Source organism: Bombus affinis, chromosome 6, assembly GCF_024516045.1.
Source record: "Bombus affinis isolate iyBomAffi1 chromosome 6, iyBomAffi1.2, whole genome shotgun sequence".
NCBI lineage: Eukaryota > Metazoa > Arthropoda > Insecta > Hymenoptera > Apidae > Bombus > Bombus affinis.
The window spans coordinates 8,897,562-8,918,537 of NC_066349.1; the positions used below are offsets into that span (position 1 = coordinate 8,897,562).

The 20,976-nt window shown below is 36.5% G+C and overlaps 1 protein-coding gene across 5 annotated transcripts in view; it reads left to right on the forward strand.

Moving 5' to 3' along the window:
- Positions 1-20,976, forward strand: part of LOC126918008 (nephrin) — a 482,531-nt gene that overhangs the window by 367,815 nt on the left and 93,740 nt on the right. For all 5 annotated transcript variants that reach the window (XR_007711189.1, XM_050725524.1, XM_050725523.1 and 2 more), the window contains exons 2-3: positions 11,437-11,580; positions 17,326-17,499. Coding sequence is in view for 4 of the 5 variants with exons in the window: in XM_050725524.1 (XP_050581481.1) it covers positions 11,437-11,580; positions 17,326-17,499 (318 nt within the window). In the remaining variant the exon portion in view is untranslated. The remainder of the gene's footprint in view (positions 1-11,436; positions 11,581-17,325; positions 17,500-20,976) is intronic.

Below are 20,976 nucleotides of genomic sequence, written 5' to 3' on the forward strand. Positions count from 1 at the left end.
ATGAAAATTTCTACGTCTCGCGGCTCTTTCGCGAACATCTTAAACACAATCTGATTGCATTCGTTGCATGAAACAAGAATACGCGTCATGACAAACTGTGAAATAGGAATATGCGGTAGAATATAAATTTTCTAAATATGCCGCGGGCTGTTACGTGAAAAATGCAACGAATTATTCGCATCGAGGAACAAGATACTACATCGACGCGTGGCGAGAAAACAGCATTACGCATTCTGTACGACTGTATTTTACGCACGTCCACTTTTTGTTTGACATCGCGTCAACTTCGAGTTCATGCATTTTTTATGAGCGTGAAATAATCATCGATGAAAGGGCCAGAGCCTACGCTACCATAAACTATATTATCAAAATTACGTAACGCGATTGAAGAGATCGAAAGTTGCGTCGTGTCGTTTCGCGTCACTCGAGCGAATAAAAGGTACCAAAATATTTTTCCAAATTTCAACTTTCAGATTTATGCTTCCCTGTTATTTTTGGATTAGAAAGCATTCAAAATCTTGTACGAAACAAACATGATATTTTTCGGAATAGATTTTGAAAGGATTTAAAGAGAATTAATTTCTTATGGATTTTATGAAATAATGCACTTTCCCTAAATTGGGAGAAAACCTACTACTATTTAGAGGAAGCAATATGTATTTTATCGGACAAAATGTGAATTTTATGAAAGTACTTGCTTTGCGTAAATTTCATTAAGAAATGATGTCAAACAATTTGACAGAGATGAGAAATATGCAAGAAAAACGACAATTTAAATTACTTCATGAACTTGTTCCTCTTCATCTTCGCGCAACAACAAACTTTCCAATCTTCCAAACGATTATTATTTATATACTAATAAAAAAAAAAAAAAGAAAATAAAGATCTCTCGAAATGAGAATAAAAGGTTCAAAAAGGCTGACACATAAAGCTACTTTTATAAAAAGTAAAGTTACTGCTCGGTGTAGACCAGTTCAATACAGTTACAAACGAATTTTTCATAACGAAACAACCATCGCTTTACGAGCGTCGCATGGCTGCCGCCTTCGGACTACACGAGCAACAGCAACACATAAAATTTTCCATCGATCAGGAATTTATGAAATTCGCATCTAGACAACCTCTCGAATGTTTCGTGCGGTAACGTTGGCCTCTGAACGCGCATATATTATATTACCATTGGAGAGACGAAATAAGTTTTCGTTCTGACGAGCACACGAATAAAATTCTCCTCTGTATATAACATGTATATAACGATGTATACAGAATGAGTCAGCCAATATCAGAGTCGACATTTTTTTCCTCCAGCATGATAAATTTTTTGACGAAATTTTCAATCCCAGAAAACAGCAGAATTTATACAAATTTTATTGCATAAAATAATTCAAATATGTCAGCTCTATTGAATTCTTAGTAGCAGAGAAGACTTTTTGATTCACGAGAAAATTGTAGAATTTCAATTTTACGCATTGTGCACGATACTGTCCTACTTTCTTCGAATAAATCCAAATTGTCAAGAGAATCTACTATGTGCAACAGTATTATGCATATATTATAATCTTCCTCTGTAACTATATTATAACCAATTACTTGTTCCATTGACCACGATGCTATAAAAGTAGAAATATTATCTCGTACACAGTAAATCTACATTAGAGCACATTATTGTTAATATATTTTTATAGAATATGAATTTATTATATATTTTATAGAATATAAAATTATTATAGAATATCTCCATATATAAAATGTCTATTTTAAAAAAAGAAGAATGTGAAATAAGAATGTGAATAAGAATTTAAAAAAAAAAAAGAAATGCTTCATTGACAACATATAATATACAATGTACTGCGAAATAATGAATGTAGGAGTTGCAATTGCTTCAATAAAAAGAATTTAAAAAAAAATCGATATATATATATATATTGTAATATCGTAAAAAAAGCCTGATTAGAGATCGATCAAAACAATGTCGTCTGTCCTTCGATTGCTAATTTACATAAGGAAAAAAGCCTATGTGACTAAAGTCACCTAGTTCTTGCGGAGCGTTAACAGGATGGGATTAGAGAGAGGAAAAAATAAGGCTAATCGAGGGTTTGAGTGTTGACCGAGAGGTTAAAGTGTGTGAATCGAGAAGTGAGAGTGAGTCGAGAGGTCAGAGTTAATCGAGGAGTCGAAGAGTAGGCTTTTTAGCGTTGTCGCGTTGCCAAAGGTGTTAGCGTTGTTGAGAGATTGAATGGTTAGCGTTGTGGAGTTGCGTGAGTTACTAGCGTAGCTGAGAGATTGAGTTGTTAGCGTTGTCCAGTTGCGAGAGTGGTCGAATTAGAGTAAGATTGTTACATTTAGTTCAAATTAAACAATCATCGTTTCCTGTCTAATTAATATCTGTATAACTAATTTATTATAAATAGATTACAAATTATAAATAGTATGAGGAAGAATTTATAGCTAAATTTCCCCGATACTACAATATCAAATATACTATGCTGTCATAGAATACATCGCCTGATTTCATGAAAGGAGAAAATTAAATAAGCTCAAGGAAAAGATCCCCTTTATTTACTTACAATATAATATTTCTATTATATTACGTTAGAACATATTATTCTATTTTCTCTTTCACTCGTGTTGTCGTACCATTAAAATCAGCCAAAAAATGTTATATTGGAAAGTCATTCAGAATATTACGTGTATATGCACACGTATTGATACAACGTATGTATTTACAAGAAGGAAATAACGGGAATGCGACGTGACGCGACGCGACGTGTCGTTCTTTCAGGTATAATCGGGCAAACCCGTGGCGTGGTTATTTGCCAGCTGCTGGGAAATTGAAGGAAAGTACGTTCGTAAAACGAACGTCGTTTTATGACGTTTAGGATGTCCCATGGTGCGGATTTTATTTTCCGCGAGTAAAGCTAGGGGGAATGTTGCGTGAAATATCTGTAATGGTTGTCTTTTAGTTTATACGTTGCCGAAGTGTTGTTTTTTTATACACCTGCTCTGCGTTATAAGGAATAATGATGGAAGAATTTTTACCTTCCTTCGTAAATTAGCGCTGGTTATACCGTGTCAATAAAAAATCATAATATTGACTGGCCACTTTTATAACTCAGGAACAGGTAAATCATAACCGGAAGCTTTGTTTGCTTCCGAAAGGAAAAGACTATGTATAGATAGATTTGATCTTATATCGGATTTTATGAACGAAACTAAAAGAATGAACCTAATTGGATATTTGTTCCACTAAATTGCTTATTCGTAATTATTATTTTCCAATGTATATGTATATGTATGTAGTACCGGGGCTAGAAGGCCTAAGGTATCGGCCGAACTGTAAACAATGTACCGTTGGGTCCTTTAAGTGGACAGTTTACGTGAAAAGGCTGCGTGACCTTGATCACGGGGGTTTCGGGATACCTGTTCCGAAGAACGGGAAAAGGTAGAGCGGGCGAGAGCGTGTAGAGCGAGCAGAGCGTGTAGAGTGTGGAGAGTGTGCAGAGCGTGTGGAGCGTGCGGAGTGGGCAGAGCTTGAATTGGGAGTCAGAAAGCCGCATGCGAGAATAGAACGTAGAACAGCATTGTAATCATTTCGTTGCTCTTAATAATATATATTAAATCAAAACATCATCACTTGTCCTTTCTCTCTAAGACCCATTTGGATACTACATGTATAATAATATGTATAATTATTATGAACAAGATTATAACGAACGATCATTTTCATAAACGGAAATCAGGTTATAAGAGACAAGTTGATAATTTGATAAATTCACAGTAGTTAAACTCGACGATTACACGTACTTTGTTCTTGTTACAATAAAATTGCCTGCTAATCTCAAAGGACCACAGAAACAGGATTCTACCTTGTAATGAAATTATTTAATTAACGCGATTTTTACCCACAAACGGTAACAATTACCGGTGTATACGTCAGTGGCGTTACACGATTAACGAAGCTCCACCAATTTCGAGACGCTTAAACAAAATTAATTACCGAAAGCTTACTCGATAGTATCAGTGGATTTAATTAATCGACAGAAGTCTATAGAAGGCAAAAGTAACCTTTTACCTTTGAAACGAACATTCTCTTTTATAAACTATCTTGTCCTCTGTCGTCGTTAAAAGATGAAGCAAATTCTTTCCTATATATCTGTACCTGCTGCAAACTTGAAGATGAAAAGATGAAAAAAATGAAAAGCGAAGTTTCTCTGTCGTGGTCTCCACGGAATGCGAATAGTCGACTGGTCTTCCATATTCTCGAAAGGCAAGAATACATAAGAGGAGCTGAAGTGCTCTCGAAAATTCATTCGCGTGCCGCTCGAAGGATACACGATGCTCAAGATCGATTTCGAAGAAGACACTCCACCGATATTTTTACCAAAAATGCACGGTTCGCTGAATTTGTCCGCGTCCTTGCTATCTTTTCTTCGCTTCTCCGTCGTTTTTCTTCTTTTTCGTTGTATTATTAGGTCCCTCGTTGCGCGGGTTAACTTTAATAATCCGGACAAGATCCTCTTTCTCTTATCTTTTTTCTTTTTTGTTCTTCTTGTTTCCTTTTTATTTTTTTATTCCTCCTTTGTCGTGGCCTCTTCTGGTTCAGAAAACTGACAATTAGAATGAAAATGAAAAATAGGACAAGGGATATTAAACGACGCTAATTGGACGCTGTGTTTGCAGCAACTAGTAGGTCGGTAACGTTACTCGTAATGAACAATGTAGAAATTATACTTCACGGTTCATTTCAATCTGACTCTTTGGGAATCAATGACGGATTGTCGCCGCGTTTCAATGGCCCGTTTTCATCGTGTATTCGGATAATCACACGAAATGACACGACGACTCTGCGATCATTCGCAAATTACGCTGTATAATTGGCGGAATTACGAGAATTATTAAAAACTATTCACGATCGATTCGTTTCATCCGTACGATCTTCTACGTTATTAATTACGTACTTCGTAGTTCGTGATAGAAATCGTTATCTCGATTGTTTGTAACAAGTCAGATATCATCGTTCTGAAATCGTTCAAGAAACACTTGAACACGATGCCTCGTTCATCGGGTTAAGCGTCAAGTATAAATTCCTTCGTTCTTCAAATTTAAAAAAATAAACGCGAAACAACGTGTTTATGGTTCCTCGTGTTTCCATCGTACTTTTAATAGTACGTTGTTCTTGGTCCCGACGTTTCGTGAACAATGCAGCTCACTTCTTCAGGGCAGGCCAGGAATCTACAGGTTCGAAAAGTTGACTCGATCTTTTTCTCTGGAGGTTCCAGTTACCGAGGTTCGCTTGTATTATCATAAACAAATCTCCAACTATAAGCATACCTTGCTGCAAAGATACCATCGGCCCAGAAAGAGAGAAACAAACGAAAGGAAACAGGAAACATGGTAGCTGAGAATAATAAAAGAAAAGATAATAACAATAATAAAATCGATAGAAAGTTTGATGCGACCGCCGCAAGGTAAAATGTTTCATCGCGGATAGCTCGCAAGCAAGAGGAAAATGGCTGGTTTCATGAGACTTTGCGACGTCGTCCACCGAATACGGAATCAATGGAATTCAAGGAACTCTCGGTGCTCGAGCCAGTGTACACAACACGAACGAACAAACGAACGTACGTACGTACGTACGTACCAACGCAAATTTCACCCGACTCAGTGGAATTTTCTCTTTACTCTTCCAGCCGGAAAAGGACAATCGGTTCCCGTATCGGTGCTCGTTTCAGGGTTCGCTTAACAGGAAAAAGGCCGACAAACAGTGGCATAAAGTGCGCGTTTACCTTCGACCGGTATGCAAAGCGGCCAAGCCCCGAGCCCCGTACATTGTACATGAAAAATGAGTCGATCCAGCGAACGTTACCGAACGATTTTCCCCGCTAACGTTTGCCGCGAAACAACGAACGGTGTCGTTGAATTCGAATGGAGTTTCGAACGGGACTTTGTTCCATCTGGGACAATAAATGCGATACACATCCGTCCCTGTTCTCAAAGTTGTTCCATTTTCACCGCCGAATAGCGTAGGGAAAGTTTCGGAATTTCGGTTTTATTATCGGTGAATTCGTTTCAGCTTGTTCGAGCTGTTGTAAATATTAAAATTGATCGAATCAATGGAACGCGATGCGCCGACGAAAATACCTTTTGCCGAAATTTGCCGACTGTTGCTCGGAACTAGTGCGCGCAGGTATTCGAATTTCGGTTTTCTTATCGTAGAAATATGTCGATAGCTGTTGAAAATGTTAGAAGTTCTCGATTACTCGTTAAAAATTTCCGTGGAAACCGCAAGTCGATCGATCTTTCATTCCATAACCTGTTTCCGTGGCAAAGAATCGATTAACTCGCGCTATTTCAAGTTAATTCCACCGGTGAATTAAACGAAAGGGGGAAAAAAGGAAGGAGAGAAGAGAGGAAGGAGAAGAGAAGAAGGAAGGAGAAAGGCAAACAGAAGACCATAGAAGAGAAAAAAATCCTATTCCCATCACGTAACCATTCAGCGGACAACGAAAACAGGTGGAAACGAAAAGGAAGGTGAAAAGCCCAACTGGTTTGCGTTCTCGTTTTATCGTACGACAAAGGAAGAAGTCAACAACGCGTAGGGAAATTTCGTGATACGCGCCAATAGGTCTGTCAGAGGTTTAATCGAGGACGAAGCTGAAGGAAATAAATATCCTACGTGGACGGCTGGCCGTCGATGCGGGAATCCCTCCAATGAATTATGCGATTATTGGCTCTCTTCTTTTTATTTCTTCTTCCATCGACCCTTCCCCTTTTTCACATTTTTATTTTCTTCCCTTTCCTGTTTATCACATACGTAGCCTGTGACGGCGCGAAGCTTTCACGGAACGCGTTTTAATTATCGCGCCGTTTACACCTGCACCTCGTCGCCCTTTGACGAGCAGCATTAATCCGGTGTCTATTATTCTGAGTACGTTATAGCTGGAGTTTTATAGGTCCTTGTGTAATATAATTATTTGGAAAATTTATAACGAAACTATACAAAAATTCAAATATGTAATTTTCTATATAACTTGTATTATATCCGTGTGTGTATCGTTATAGAATTAATATGTTATCGATATCATTGATATATTATCGATATATCGTTGAATATCATACGCCTACACCGATAATTTTTTGCTATTTATTGGGTAGCTTCATAATTGAGAAATTTTCTGGAAACAGACCTGTACGAAGTTCTAGTTTTAGTTTTGTAAATACGTTTGGATAAATCATGGCATTTAAGGAACTTGGAAAAGTTAGGAAAAGATACAAATTAATACGAAGTACGTATCTGAAAATTTGTTAGAAGAAGAAGTGAAAAATGATGGCACGTTAAATTGGAAAAGAAGTTTTGTTGAATTTTTACTGTTAATTGGAGATTAGGATTATGGAAGAGATGAGATGGTGGTAATTGTGAAATATCTACAGATATAAATGCACTGATCGATTAAAATTCATAAGCAAAGGAAAGACGTGATAATTCGTTTTTAACAAGTTGCGCGAAAGCGTAATAAAATGAAATAATGTCGAAGAGGTGAAAACTCCGGATCTTGCTTTTACACGCGATGAAATTTTTATCCGTTCGTTCGACTATGATCTCCTTTTTTTGGAAATATTCCATAACGACGGAGATCAATTTTTTTTTAAACAAATCTCAAAAAATGTTCCAACGAGATAGCTTTCAATGGAGGAATTTATATGTCGTATAAAAAAAAAAAAGGGAAAAGAGAAATAAATGAACGTAGTTTAATCTAAAAGGCTGTTTTGTACTTGTAAAACATTGAAAAGTTGGAAACTTCATGTCGAAAGAATTTTCCGATTTAAATTCCATTTACGTGCAGAAAAATCTTTTTGCGATGAATCATTCGTATTCAATGAAAATGTTTTTTCAGCGAATTACGTACGATAAAAGAGAGATGGGTGTCTGAACGATGATTTCGTAACGTGAAAGCATTTTGCAGTGGCGAAAACCATGTCAAAGGGTGAATAATCGTCACTGTTTATTCACAATTCGCTAATGTTTCTGCAAATTTGTTGATAAATGCACGTGTTAACGCTAGCTACCGATGAAATAACTTCGTTTTACTGCAATCGATGGAACACTCAAATGGCGGAACAAAATTTTCATTTGTCCTAAAAAATGACGAATGTTGCCAGTATCGTCAGTTTCTCTGGCGACTACAGTCGAGTGCTTTTTCGCATGGATGAAAATTCTCCTATAAACGTGAAAAGCTCGTGGCTGCGATCGAATTGCTCACGGCTAGAAGCAGTAAAGTTTGATTTAGCAATTCAACTAAAATAGACCGAGTTATATCCACCGAAATCGGAGTTTAGGGGATTTCAGCGTAATTCCCTTTGACAAAATGTCGACATTATGTATCTGTACAATTTTTATCCGACCTATAGACGATATTTAAAATCCAGCTGTACCTTAATATTCTGATTACAGCGATCAATCCAAGTTCGATGTACTGCATTACCATTTATCACGGACACCCAGTAGGTTTGACGTTTCAAATTAGAAAATAAAACGAATGTTCATTAGAAAAGGTGTGTTGCAAGGAAAACTAAATTGCACTATGTTTCCAACATTTTATTGTTAATTAGCTATTGCTTTAAATTCTTGGATTCCATAGAACGGAAATCCTTAAATTCTATAAATCCCGAATTTTTAGTCTCTGGAATTCGAAATTTTCGGATTCCGTAGAGCACGAGTCCATAAATTCCATAAATCCAAAATATTTAGTCTCTACAGCTTTAAATTCTTACGTTTTACAAAACCATTTCATGATGTTTCCAATATTTGAATCTCTAATAGAACGTACTCGCAACGAATCTTCAAACTTGATTCTCGTAAAAACTAAACCGCAGATTACAAAAAGAAAGCCATTATTCATCTTCTTAAAAAGTCATCTTGAACAACGTCTCAAACGTCTTCACATGTCAGCGAAATAGAATGGAAAAACGCATAGTCCGGATCGATCGCGAACGAGCAACCCGAAAAGAGTCGACGGGATTCTTCATCGACGTATCGCTTTGCGTGTAGACACGCGTGAAATTTATCTGGTTAAAGGCACAGGTCGGACGCAAAAGGGAGGCCGAGTTTGGAGGTGTAACGGCTGTATATTTCATCGACGCGGGTGCACGCAAATTCGAACAGCAGGTGACCGGCGTGTACAAAGGCAACGTGTAACCAAGCCGCAGGTACACAGGAACCGATGATGCAGCCTTGTCGAGGAAAGCCAACCGAGCATCGATCGCAATGGCGAGTGGACACTGGACAGATTACGGACTGGCGGATTACGTCGATCTTCTATCGAGATATTGTTCTGTCTTTCTTCTTCGTTCCTCTAATCGACTATCGTTAATTCCGTGACTGTTGGATTTTATAAAAATCATAGAATTTGTCCAGCGTATGGTGGATTATTGTTGGTTTCTGATTGGTAAAAATAGGAATCGTTTTTGCAGTGATATCGCGAAACATTCGTTGAACAGGTAGTGGTTTATGTGAGTGGAGTTTTGGGAACTGGAAAGGACTGGTTTTGTCGACAGGGCGATCGATTGTGATATAGGAAGAAAGAAATTATCAATTTTTCCAGTCTGTTTCTCTATTTATTCATCTTTCTAAGGGAAGAGAATTCGATAGAAATTCATTGGTTAGAAATTTCTGTGCAATTTTTAATCCTTTGGATTATCCATCTTTAGTTGGATCGTCTGTGAATTTTTATTTTATAACTACCATCTGATAATTATTTTCTGACTACAAAGCAGCGTTTAATCTGTACAATGCAGTGATTTGATAAGTCAAATAGACGAGTAATCTGATGGTAATTTAAAAAATAGAATTGTCAAGATCGACTGTAATAACGATAACCATACGGGGATGTTTATAATTAAAGGTTAACTGTGTTGTTTAATTTTGTTTAGTGAGTAAAGATGCTGTTCTTTCTTTCCATTTTCGTCAGGCACAATGTGTTAAGTAAATATTTCATCAATTAGAAGGTTATTCATAAAATATTCGGCAGGAAAGAATCACTCGTAACGTTCTATTTCTGTTTCTCGTTTTCATTTTTTTATAAAATGTGGTCTCACTCAAACGTTCAAGCTAAAAGAAGCACAGCGAGTATTTCTCCGGATTCAACAACGCGATGTTTACCGGAGCTTTTCTGGCTTCCACTCTTTTCACGGAAGTGGTAACGCTGCGCCCGCGAATAATTTCCGCCATAGAATAGAAGATTCCTTCCCCCGATCCTGTTTCAAATCTCTCGTAAATGCGCACTTTTACGACAGTTGTGTGATATTATAAATTAACCAAAGCTACAGCTCGTACTCGCTCACAGATTTTCTATATTTAAAATAGTCATTAGATGTATACGTAACAAGCGAGAAGAGAAGGAACTGCATAAAATAATTCGCGTCTTTTGTGAAAATTTGATGCATATAATTTTCATGTTTCAACATTATTAATATCTAATTTCTTTTCATATTTATTTAATACATATTCTTTTCATTATTTATGTGTAAATGATGGACACACACACACACACGTATTGAGCTTAAAATATTTATTTGATATTATGGGAAGAGATAGAAACGAAGATTAGTGAAGGAAAGTGTAGGGTACGTGTGTAATGTAAGCTACAGGATACATAAACTGCAAACTATAATTTGTGTATAACTGACAAGGAGTCGACCGAGGTCAACTAAGATAATTAAGCTCAGCCGCGACGTTGTTGGAATAAAGTCAGTGTGACTTCGGAATTGTAAATGTGCGCGCGTCTGTATCTGTCTCGTAAACCGAACATGGAGTTAGATTTATTAGGCTACATTTACCGTTTAATCATTTCATATTATTTCCTAAACTAATGTTCAGAGGGAGTTTCATTTCGAGAGCAAGAAAGCTAAGATATTTTGACTTTGTTTTTCAGATATTTACATAAATCAATTAAGAAATTGACTTTCTTTTTATTTGTATCTCTTTGACACGAGAACTTTACCATCGACCAGATAAAATAAAAGATAACGTATATTCGATACACAAAGGACCAACTAAACTAAACTAAATTAGCCTCAAAATATAGAAACTATTGAAACTATCAGAATCGTATACATACACATTGATAAGTTTTACACGCGGGACCATAATGATAACGTTATCGAATTTAGAATTCATTTTAATTATCGACGAATATATATTTATAAAATTGAAAGATTCTGTTTCTTCGAAAATGTTATTTACACGATCCAATATAAAACTCGTTTATTATATTGTACACGTACATTATTGATAAAATTATTCGTTTTTATTTTTACCATATGAAAAATGTGTATCAGATACCCTGTATGTGTTATTTCGTTTATATTTGTTATATATGTGTATTGCATTTGCGATATACAATACTTATGTTCGTGTTGTTACCAATAATGTTACAGGCGAAGGAGGACAATATTTCCGAGTGAGGCCAAGAAATAGTTCTGTCCTGGAAGGTGGTGAAGTGATGATACCCTGTGAGGTTGGGAACAGAGTTGGCATTGTACAGTGGGTAAAGGATGGCTTCGCTTACGTCATACAACCGAGTAAGTAAATCGACTTCACCCTCTGTTTATCTACGCTTCTTTTACGATCTCTGAAACGAATCTGAACTTTCAAGCATAAAAAGTTACTATCCTGTTCAAATGTCTACGAAGTATGTAATTCTACCTTAATGGAAAATCGTCAATACGATATTAAAGCTAAACATTTACAAAATATAACGTTTCATAATTTATACCAAGCACGTAATTCCATTTCGGTCGAAAATATCAACATCAATGAGATTTAACCCTTTTGTTTCGGCAGTCCAATCCGCCGACGTACTGTCACTGAACGGAAACGCGCGCCATAAATACGCACAGTATGCGTGGTTGCTGTATATATGTTTTCCTAAATCTTAAATTGTTGAGAATTTTGGATCTTAATAGCTGAAATAATAGTATAGGAACACTAAATTTACACATGGAATTAATATTAGAATAGTTATACAGGGTGGTTGGTAACTGGTGGTACAAGCGGAAAGGGGGTGATTCTACGCGAAAAAAGAAGTCGAAAATATAGAATAAAAATTTTTCGTTTGAGGCTTTGTTTTCGAGAAAATCGATTTTGAATTTTCGCTCGGTACGCGTGCACTCTATCACGTCTCGTTATAACGGATCTCACTATAGATCGTTGTCTCGATGGATATTATCGCAGTTTAAGTTTGTTTTTGCCGTAACGGAAAATTACGATAATGAATTTACGATATTACGAAAATTACGATAAATACATAATGAAATAATATGAAGTAATCATAAAGTTTATTATTACGAAAATTGCTGAAAATGTTGCCCATTCTACCAAACACATACTTCTGCTCTTCTAATTAAATTTCTATGAACACTTTTTAACACATTGGAAGTGTTTATCAAAATAACGTCAATCGAGACAACGATAAAGTGCACGCGTACCGAGCGAAAATTCAAAGTCGATTTTCTCGAAAACAAAGCCTCAAACGAAAAATTTTTATTCTATATTTTTGACTTCTTTTTTCGCGTAGAATCGCCCTCTTTCCGCTTGTACCACCAGTTACCAACCACCCTGTATATTTATTTGATAGACGATCTCAGAGATATTCATCGATACACATTTGCACGCGTCTCAGCACTTTCTTCCATATCCGACTGTCCATACCCCAGTCTAGCGCACAAAATTATACATATCTCAATATAAATAACAATAATTCTTGTAAGAACCGTATATGAAATATCGTTTCACTGTCATTGGATTTAATAGATCTTTTACCATGAAACAGTATACGATCGTTTGGATGTTTGAAATATATTGCGTGAAACGTTCTGATGTTGTTTCAACAATGAGTAACTTTAAGAAGTGATTAAAGAAGTGTACAGATGTTGATTAAACAGTAGAACGATGGTTGTTTAACGTGAACTATATACAATAACGTATTATAATTAAAACAACTAGATAGTTAATTTGCAACTCTCGTCACAACGGATCCAACGCTCTCTCTGACTTCTCGATTCACACCCTCTGGCTTCTCCACTGACACTGACTGTTCTAGCAACCCTTTGTCTTTTCTTAGGCCCACCACGCAAACACTCGTGGCCAGGGTCACGTAGACCTTTTCTACGAAACTATTCAATTGAAGGACCGACGACACTTTGATGGACCCGACGACACCTCGGCTCTCGCGACATTGTTTATGGTTTACCCGATATCTCTTAGGCCTTTTTGTCCACGATACTACAATATATTATCGACTACAGATAGGACTTGTATATACATCATTTGGGTGCCAAATATATGGCGTGCCATAGTCAGGAGTCGTCGCGTCGTCACCGTCTATATGCGGCGCTCGAAACGAAAGGGTTAAATATAAGATTAAATATAAACTCTTGCCTCTACTAATTTTCAAGGATCTACAATACTAGCGATCGACTTTCCTAACGTCTAAATAGCGAAATAGCAAAGTAAAGAAGGCGACATCGCGCATTATATTTAAAAGCGGTTTGGAAGTCGAGAAATTCCATCGCAACTAAACAATAAAGTTATTAAGGAAAGTAACGAGATATTAGGGTAGGAAAGAGAACTAAATAACTGGAGGGCGATTAAACTTCTTTGGAATAACGACCGAAATAGGACACTGCGTCACTGTGACCGAAATGTCACCGATTTTAATTAGCACGTGAAGCTGCTCGATCGCAAGAATCTTAGGAACGAACGTTCGTCTCGATTTCCAACAATTATTAACTTTCGCTGGCACGGTCGGCGATAAAGTAAAAGTAGAGCGCGCGTTTCTGCGGATAGTAAGAAAACCCCTCGAATTTTCTTCGCCATCGTCTACATTACGGAATCTTTGGGAACTTCGTTTCGGTAACTTCATCTTGCCCGTTCATTAAAACGGTCCATTAGTAACCGCGACGTAAATGGAGCAGAACTATCTTAATGTCTTTACGCGTTCCATCATTTTTGCAAAATAAATCTTCAGAAACGACGTAATCTCCGCCTGGTGTGCGTAGCAACGTCAATTTTCGACGTGATATTTCGAAAGTGTCGCGAACGCCACAAAAGCTACATACTCGTCAGTGTCACGTTTTTCAGGTCTCTCTGCTGGTATTATTTGATTCTCAGGCTGGATATGATCTCGTAGGGAACCGGTAGCATAGCGAGGGAAAAGAGTAATTAGAGCCTCGACTATCGAAACCCTTTATTAGCCGCCCTTTTCTCTCCACGTTCGTCGCTGGATGGTCTAAATTATTCAACCGAATTTGAATGTGTGCGTAGCTTGGAAAAAGAAAAAGAGGACAAAGCACGAAACTGTCATTAGGAGAATTGCTTGGTCGAAAATAGCAGGTGAATTGCGAAATTAGAATTGCGGTGTAAAGTACAGAAATTCGACAAACATCATTTGGGAATGATAGGGAAACGAAAGTGTCGCGTTGGTAGTTTTCGAAATTGTAAATGCATCACCTGTGGATAAATTAACGATCGAACAGATTTTTGACAAATATTGAGATTGAGCTGTTTAATCGTCGATAATTTTGATATTATACGCAGCATTGTAACTAAACTAGTACGATTATGGTATTGGAAATATTAAAAAATTGGAAACAACGTTTGGTACGTTTCATATCCCAATACGTTGTAATAATAAATTTATCAATACGATGTAATTGAACTATAAACGAACACTGATTAGTAGATTATGCTATAATGATGTAATTTAATGTGATGCAGAATATTATCCGAGACTATGTTATCACAGACTATAGCTCTAATAAATAAATCACAGCGACATCGTTCGATTTCTAGGGATTAAATTTGCTATCCTGATATTTGAAATATTGCAAGATTAATTCTATATCTGAATAAAAGAAGAGAAAATAAATTCTGCAGGCCAACGATACAATATTATTTAAAAACACAAATAAATTGCAGGAAAAATGCGCAAGCGGGATATTTTGCCAACTTTGTTACGAGGTTATTTATCAGAAACATACATTTATGTATCATTTGTATCATTTCCTTAATATTATTATTATTATTATTATTTGAAATAGGAGACAACCATTTAGATTGATCAAGAAAAAAAGTCACACGAGAGAATGAAACGAAAACGTAACTTAACAGTTTCAAAGGAAATTGTTGTTGTTCTTTTATAAAAAAAAAAATTCATTATCGTTCAAAGCAATTTTTGCTGGAAATAATTTTTAACACGTTGAACGCGCGGCAAGTTACAAGAAGATGCAGCGTCTGTCGTATTACTTATAAAATGTGTCTGACAGGAGACCGTTCATTTTCACTGTTACGTAGCTCGTCCTTCTTTTTCTCTTTTGCTCTTCAATAGCACAAGACGCTCATTGTTGTTTATTTCGAAAACGATAATCACGTTCCGAAATCTGTTCGCAAACGAACGAAATTTCTAACACGCAAATTCATCAGCGATCTCCGAGTCAAAGTACCTCGGGTGACAAATGAAAAATCGAACGGAACACTCGGTCAGGAGGTTTCGGTTAAAGAAATTTCGAGGTTTCGAACTTACCAGTTAAAATACCAATTTCGAATTTGACGATCGTAGCAGAGAATGTTTCTTTTGTACGAGGTCGCATTAGAAACATTGAGCTGTCCGACTTTCGAATATCTAGCCGTGGCAAAACTTTTGACGACAAAGGCAAGGTTGACAGAAGGTAATGGCTGCCATAAAGCCGTACCGTTCCATCGATTTTGCATACATCACCGCTTTTATCGAAACGCAAGTGGCAGTACGTTCCAGTATTTCCCAGCGAACGTGTGTCTTTACTCTGTATATAGAAACGCTGCTCGTTTAGTTTACGACGTATCGTTGAGTTATGATACGGCCTTAACGCGTTGCAGTTGAGATCCTTTTTTTTTTCTTTTCTTACGATCGTGGACGTTTGCGTAATAATTATTGGAAAATGGCGATATTCCTGGAATATATCGGAATGGATGTAGAGAAAATTTTCATTGGCTTATTTTACTCGGAACGTTAAACCGTGAACTATTTATTTTGAGATTTCTGTCTCTTTGCTTGGGATTCGAATAAAATAATATACGTCCAATAGTGTAATATAATATTATATGGTGGTTGTAGCATGAGTAAAAGTATAAAATTGGACGAATAATATTTAGATAACGAATATAGAAAGGTAATATGAAGATGAATGATAAAATTGCAATAATAAGTATGAAATTACGGATAAGGTACGTAGAGCTTCATTTTCAAAATAATAGACAAAGAGATAGAAAGTTATTAAACGTTCGTCTTTTTAATCGGGAGAAATTGGATTAAAGTATCTTTGGCAATATAAAAGAAAAGAGTTAATTTAATGAGAATCTTTTTCGAAATTATCAATCTATTTTTCAATCGAAGTACGTTTATCTCGAGACGATCGATGATGAAGATAATTGGTCTACGAAGTTAAAATAAAAATCACCCCATCGTAATGCAGGAAGATTTTAATGAAACACCCTCGTGAAAACGTTTAAGCCGCAGTAATACCCTTTTTCAATTTCGCTCTTTAGGACTGTAACAATCCCCATTTTCCTATAAAGAGGGAGGAAGGTTGAACATAAAGCTAGCGATTATTCTTCCTCGTCGTTTGTTTCCTTGATCGAGACCTTTGACATTTCCCCTTCTATTCAAGCAACTTGTGTTTTACCTAAAACATGTACATAAATAGAACATTCTCAAACTCGTGAGCTGTTCTGGCTAAAAGAAATATTTAAAAATGTACAAGAGTTCTTTAGCGAATTTAGTATCATTCTATTGTAAAATATTTGAAACGTAGCCTTCGACGGTAGAGTTGATTCTCCTGCTCTATGTTAAATATTAATTCGATTAAGACATATAGTTTTTAATTTTACTCGTGAGTTATTTCGCGAGTTCTATTGTAAAATATCTTAAATGTAGCCTTCGAGGGTAGAGTTAATTCTCCTGCTCTATGTTAAATATTAATTCGATTAAGATATATAGTTTTTAATTTGACTCGTGAAGCGTCCAATCGCCAAGAAATAGATGACACTTCTATAAACGCTAACTATTCGGATACTGAAAAATAGAAAAACAAAATTATGAAAGTATTCTCGATGACAGACGAGAAGATTCTTAAAGCTGTTAGAGCGATGATTACTAAGATTACGAATTAAATTAAATCGTTATGTTCTCTTTAAAATTGCGGATAAAAATAACAAAACGTTAAAGCATGAAATTAAACGCGAAGAAAAGTAAATTCAAGAGGAGTTCAAGAGGCTTTTTTGTTATACAGGTGGAGAAATCGTCGGGCACTCGCGACTGAGACTGATAGGTGATCAAAACAACGGAATCTACAATCTGAAGATCACAGACGCTTCTTTGACGGACGATGGAGAATATCAGTGCCAAGTTGGACCATATTTGCGCATTAAATCGATCCGTGCCAACGCTCATCTCGTCGTCATCTGTGAGTACACGACCATCTTTCCTTTCGATTTTAAATGTTTCAAATGTCACTGGTGGATTCTCGATTTAACGACCGTTACAATTCCACCCGTTTACAAACCATTCAATGTGTTTTTCCTCGCGTCTACGTTAAGAGAGTCGTCTGTTCGCTGATTTCGATATAGAAATGAAATTCCGCTGAGAGAGAGCGCGAAGAAAAAAAGCGGAGGAGAGCGGACGGTTGGAAAGATTTAGCTTGAAAAGTTGGTTAGAGTTTGGAGATTTATGCTATAATATAATTTTGATGATTCCGGAAAAAAGTTTGAATCTTGGAGAAGAAGCGTTAAATTGAAGAGCATTCTGAGGCGATTAAGAGTTTCCCCGACTTCTTTGAAAACTCACTTTCTTACCGGACAATCATTTTTCTGAGAATAATCCATCGTTTAAATAATATTTTGTTTAACGAAAGAAGAACCTTTTCTATTTTTGACTTTCGCTTCGAAGATTCAACATTCAGGAAGCACCTTAACTCTGATTTTACTACATTTCTAATTCATAGCTTTTATATGTTATCGAGTTAATCATTGTGTTAGATTGATGCTTACGAGATGTTGTCTTTTCGAATTTTATGTCTAACGGACCGAACAAACTAAACTTTATTTTACTCGTCATTTGTCCACCGCATCGAAGAAAAAGTTTACCCTGAATTACATGCATGCAATGTTAACAAGAATCAAAATCCCATTATTCGCGATTATGAATATTCGTGCGATCTTTTTATATGAATTGCATTTTTAGTACATAAATTACGTCAAAAGAACAAAGTTAATCGTTGACAAGCTATCGTACAGAGATTAATATTATAAAGTTTAATTAAATATATTATACATTTCGCAGAAGCTATTTGCAGTTAGAAGCCCGATATATCTAACTTATTAATCTTTTTCCAATTACATTGGAAGTTTACAGCTTCCATTTTCCTTCACTTTGTTCCTTTTTAAAAGTAACGTGTAAATTTCGATTAAATGCGAGATATTTTTCGCTATTTCTAGCGAATAATCGAGAATGTATAGTACACCCTTGTTCTGTTATTTTCCTCGCCATTGTCCCGCGTGAAAAATGAAGCGACACGTTGATCGCCTTTACGTGAATAGCTATAAAATTATACAAGATATTTTGCGACGCCCTGGTTGCCAGCAACAGGAACAAAAGGCCAGGTTATTCTCTAAGCAAAAAAACGCGGTAATTCATGCGGCCCATACAAGCATTATTCATTAAGTCCATTAGCGTCCAGAAACGCGATTTTGGAAGCTTTCAGCCATTGAAGCGAAATTTAAATATCTTTTAAATTCCGAACGAAAATTTTCTACGTGTAAAAAGATCTTGTAAATTAAGAGAAATAATCTGTTTCATTTATATAGTATGATACATAGTATGTACAGATACATAGTATAGTATGATATATAGTAGTATCCCGTACTATCACAAATTGGCTAATTTATTCGGTTAAATTTATCAAACATTTGTATCAACAGATTTTTATCGATTTGTGCATACGTATCTTTAATATTAATTTCTCAGAAGCAGAGATTTTTTTCACAAAACTTGCTTCGGTTTATCGCTAGAAGACATACTTTTGGACCGAGTAGATCGCCACTCCTTTCAACCATGTTATGTTAAAGCATCGGGTTGTCCGAAAAGTTTCTTTCGTTTCATAAGGTGATAATAGATGAACAACAATTTCTCTTTTATATTATTTTATTGAATTAGTTATGATCCATCTCGTTATATTTCTATTATTATGTTCGTGAATAATTCAATAAAACATTGTGCTTCTATTATTTCCTTATAAAACGAAAGAAACTTTTCGGACAACCTAGTACATCCTTCCGATCCAAAACCGAAACAAAAAAGAAATTCAACAATATTATACAATTCCCTAACAAGGATGAAGAAACGAAGAGTTACAAGCTTAATAAAATAGATAAACGCAACCTTCAAACCTTGCTATAAAAACGAACAAAAGAAGAAGAACCGCAAGTTGGAAGCTACTCGGCCAATCTGAAATTAACAGAGGTTAGAGTTGATGAAACGGTGGCTGAAGCAAAGACGTGTTTATAGCTCAGTCGTTGGAGGTTGCATTCTCGAATTTCGTGACACCGTGCGAATCGGCCGCACCGGTTCGTCGAACAATGGCTCTTCCCGCGTTATTAAGAACGCTTCGACGAATCCGGTCCGAATAGTCGGCGCGAAACTCGACGAAAGTCCGATACAATCGCGCTCGTTGATGCGGTCAACTTGGCGCGTTAACAAAGACATTCCCCGGCAACTTATTGGAAAGTCGACGTCGAAGGTGGTAAACCGTGATTAGCGACGACGTGGCGTAAATCTTCGGGTGGCCGCCTCCTAGTCGAGGAACCAGAGTTGGTTAGAGTTTAGAAAACGACGTCTTTCCCGATCCGATACACGAAACCTCTCAGTGAGGATCGAACGTAAAGTTTCGCGAATTTGTTTCACCCCTCGCACTATCTTCGCTCTTCTTCTTCTTCCCCTTTTTCTTGAAACGGTGTTTCGAAAAGGAGATTGAAAACACGGTGCAGTCGTTTCGCCAAGGCAGGATATTTCGAAAGGCAGATTCTTGTTAAAGGTGTTTGTGATGTTACCAAGTATCGAAATTGAAGGCAAAAGTTTGATATTTCGCGTAGGTTATAAGCTAAGCGGTTGGAAACCCCCGACAGAAAAATATTGTAAACAGTGAATATTTTCTTTATCTTTCGAATCGTTTTATTTTAATAACGAGAATCGGGTGAGTTTCGATATTTTCCAAACACAGAAACCACAGCGAAAGAGGGAGTTCGGGGTAAAAAGTATTCAATACGTTTCTAAGAAGTCGAATTTCGTTATTTTGCTGAGGAAAATCGTATAAGTTTAAATATTTTTTAAACGAGTAAAGGATTATCGACAGACCCGATTAAGAGACAGTTTAGCCCAGAAATCGCATAAAAATATTCAGTCTCTTTTACCGTATAAATATTCACCGCTTCCGAAAGATAAAATTACTTTTTATTTGCATAAAGAGAATTAGATATTGCATGGGAAAAATCATTTATAAATTCCACAGATATAATTTTGTTCCAAATTTTTCAAGCTCTTTAAACAGGCGAACTTTATCTGTAATGTAACGAACGATTCTTTGAGGAAATTGCATAGAAATTGGAAAATTTTATTTCGCGACAAATTCTACGCCAGTAAACCGCACGCTTACAAAGTCGTGGACGTAGAGTTCGAAACTTCCTTTGGCCAAAGAAACGAGGAGAAAGAGAGAGAGAGAGAGAGAGAGAGAGAGAGAGAGAGAGAGAGAGAGGAAGACGTAAGAAGTGTCCCAAGGCGACAAGGAAACATCTTCCTGAATCGTGCCTTTCCGTGGTCACGGTTCTCTCTCCGAGTCGTCGTCTACTTTCCCTCTCGTCCCTCTTTCTTTTATTTTCTGTTTATTCTT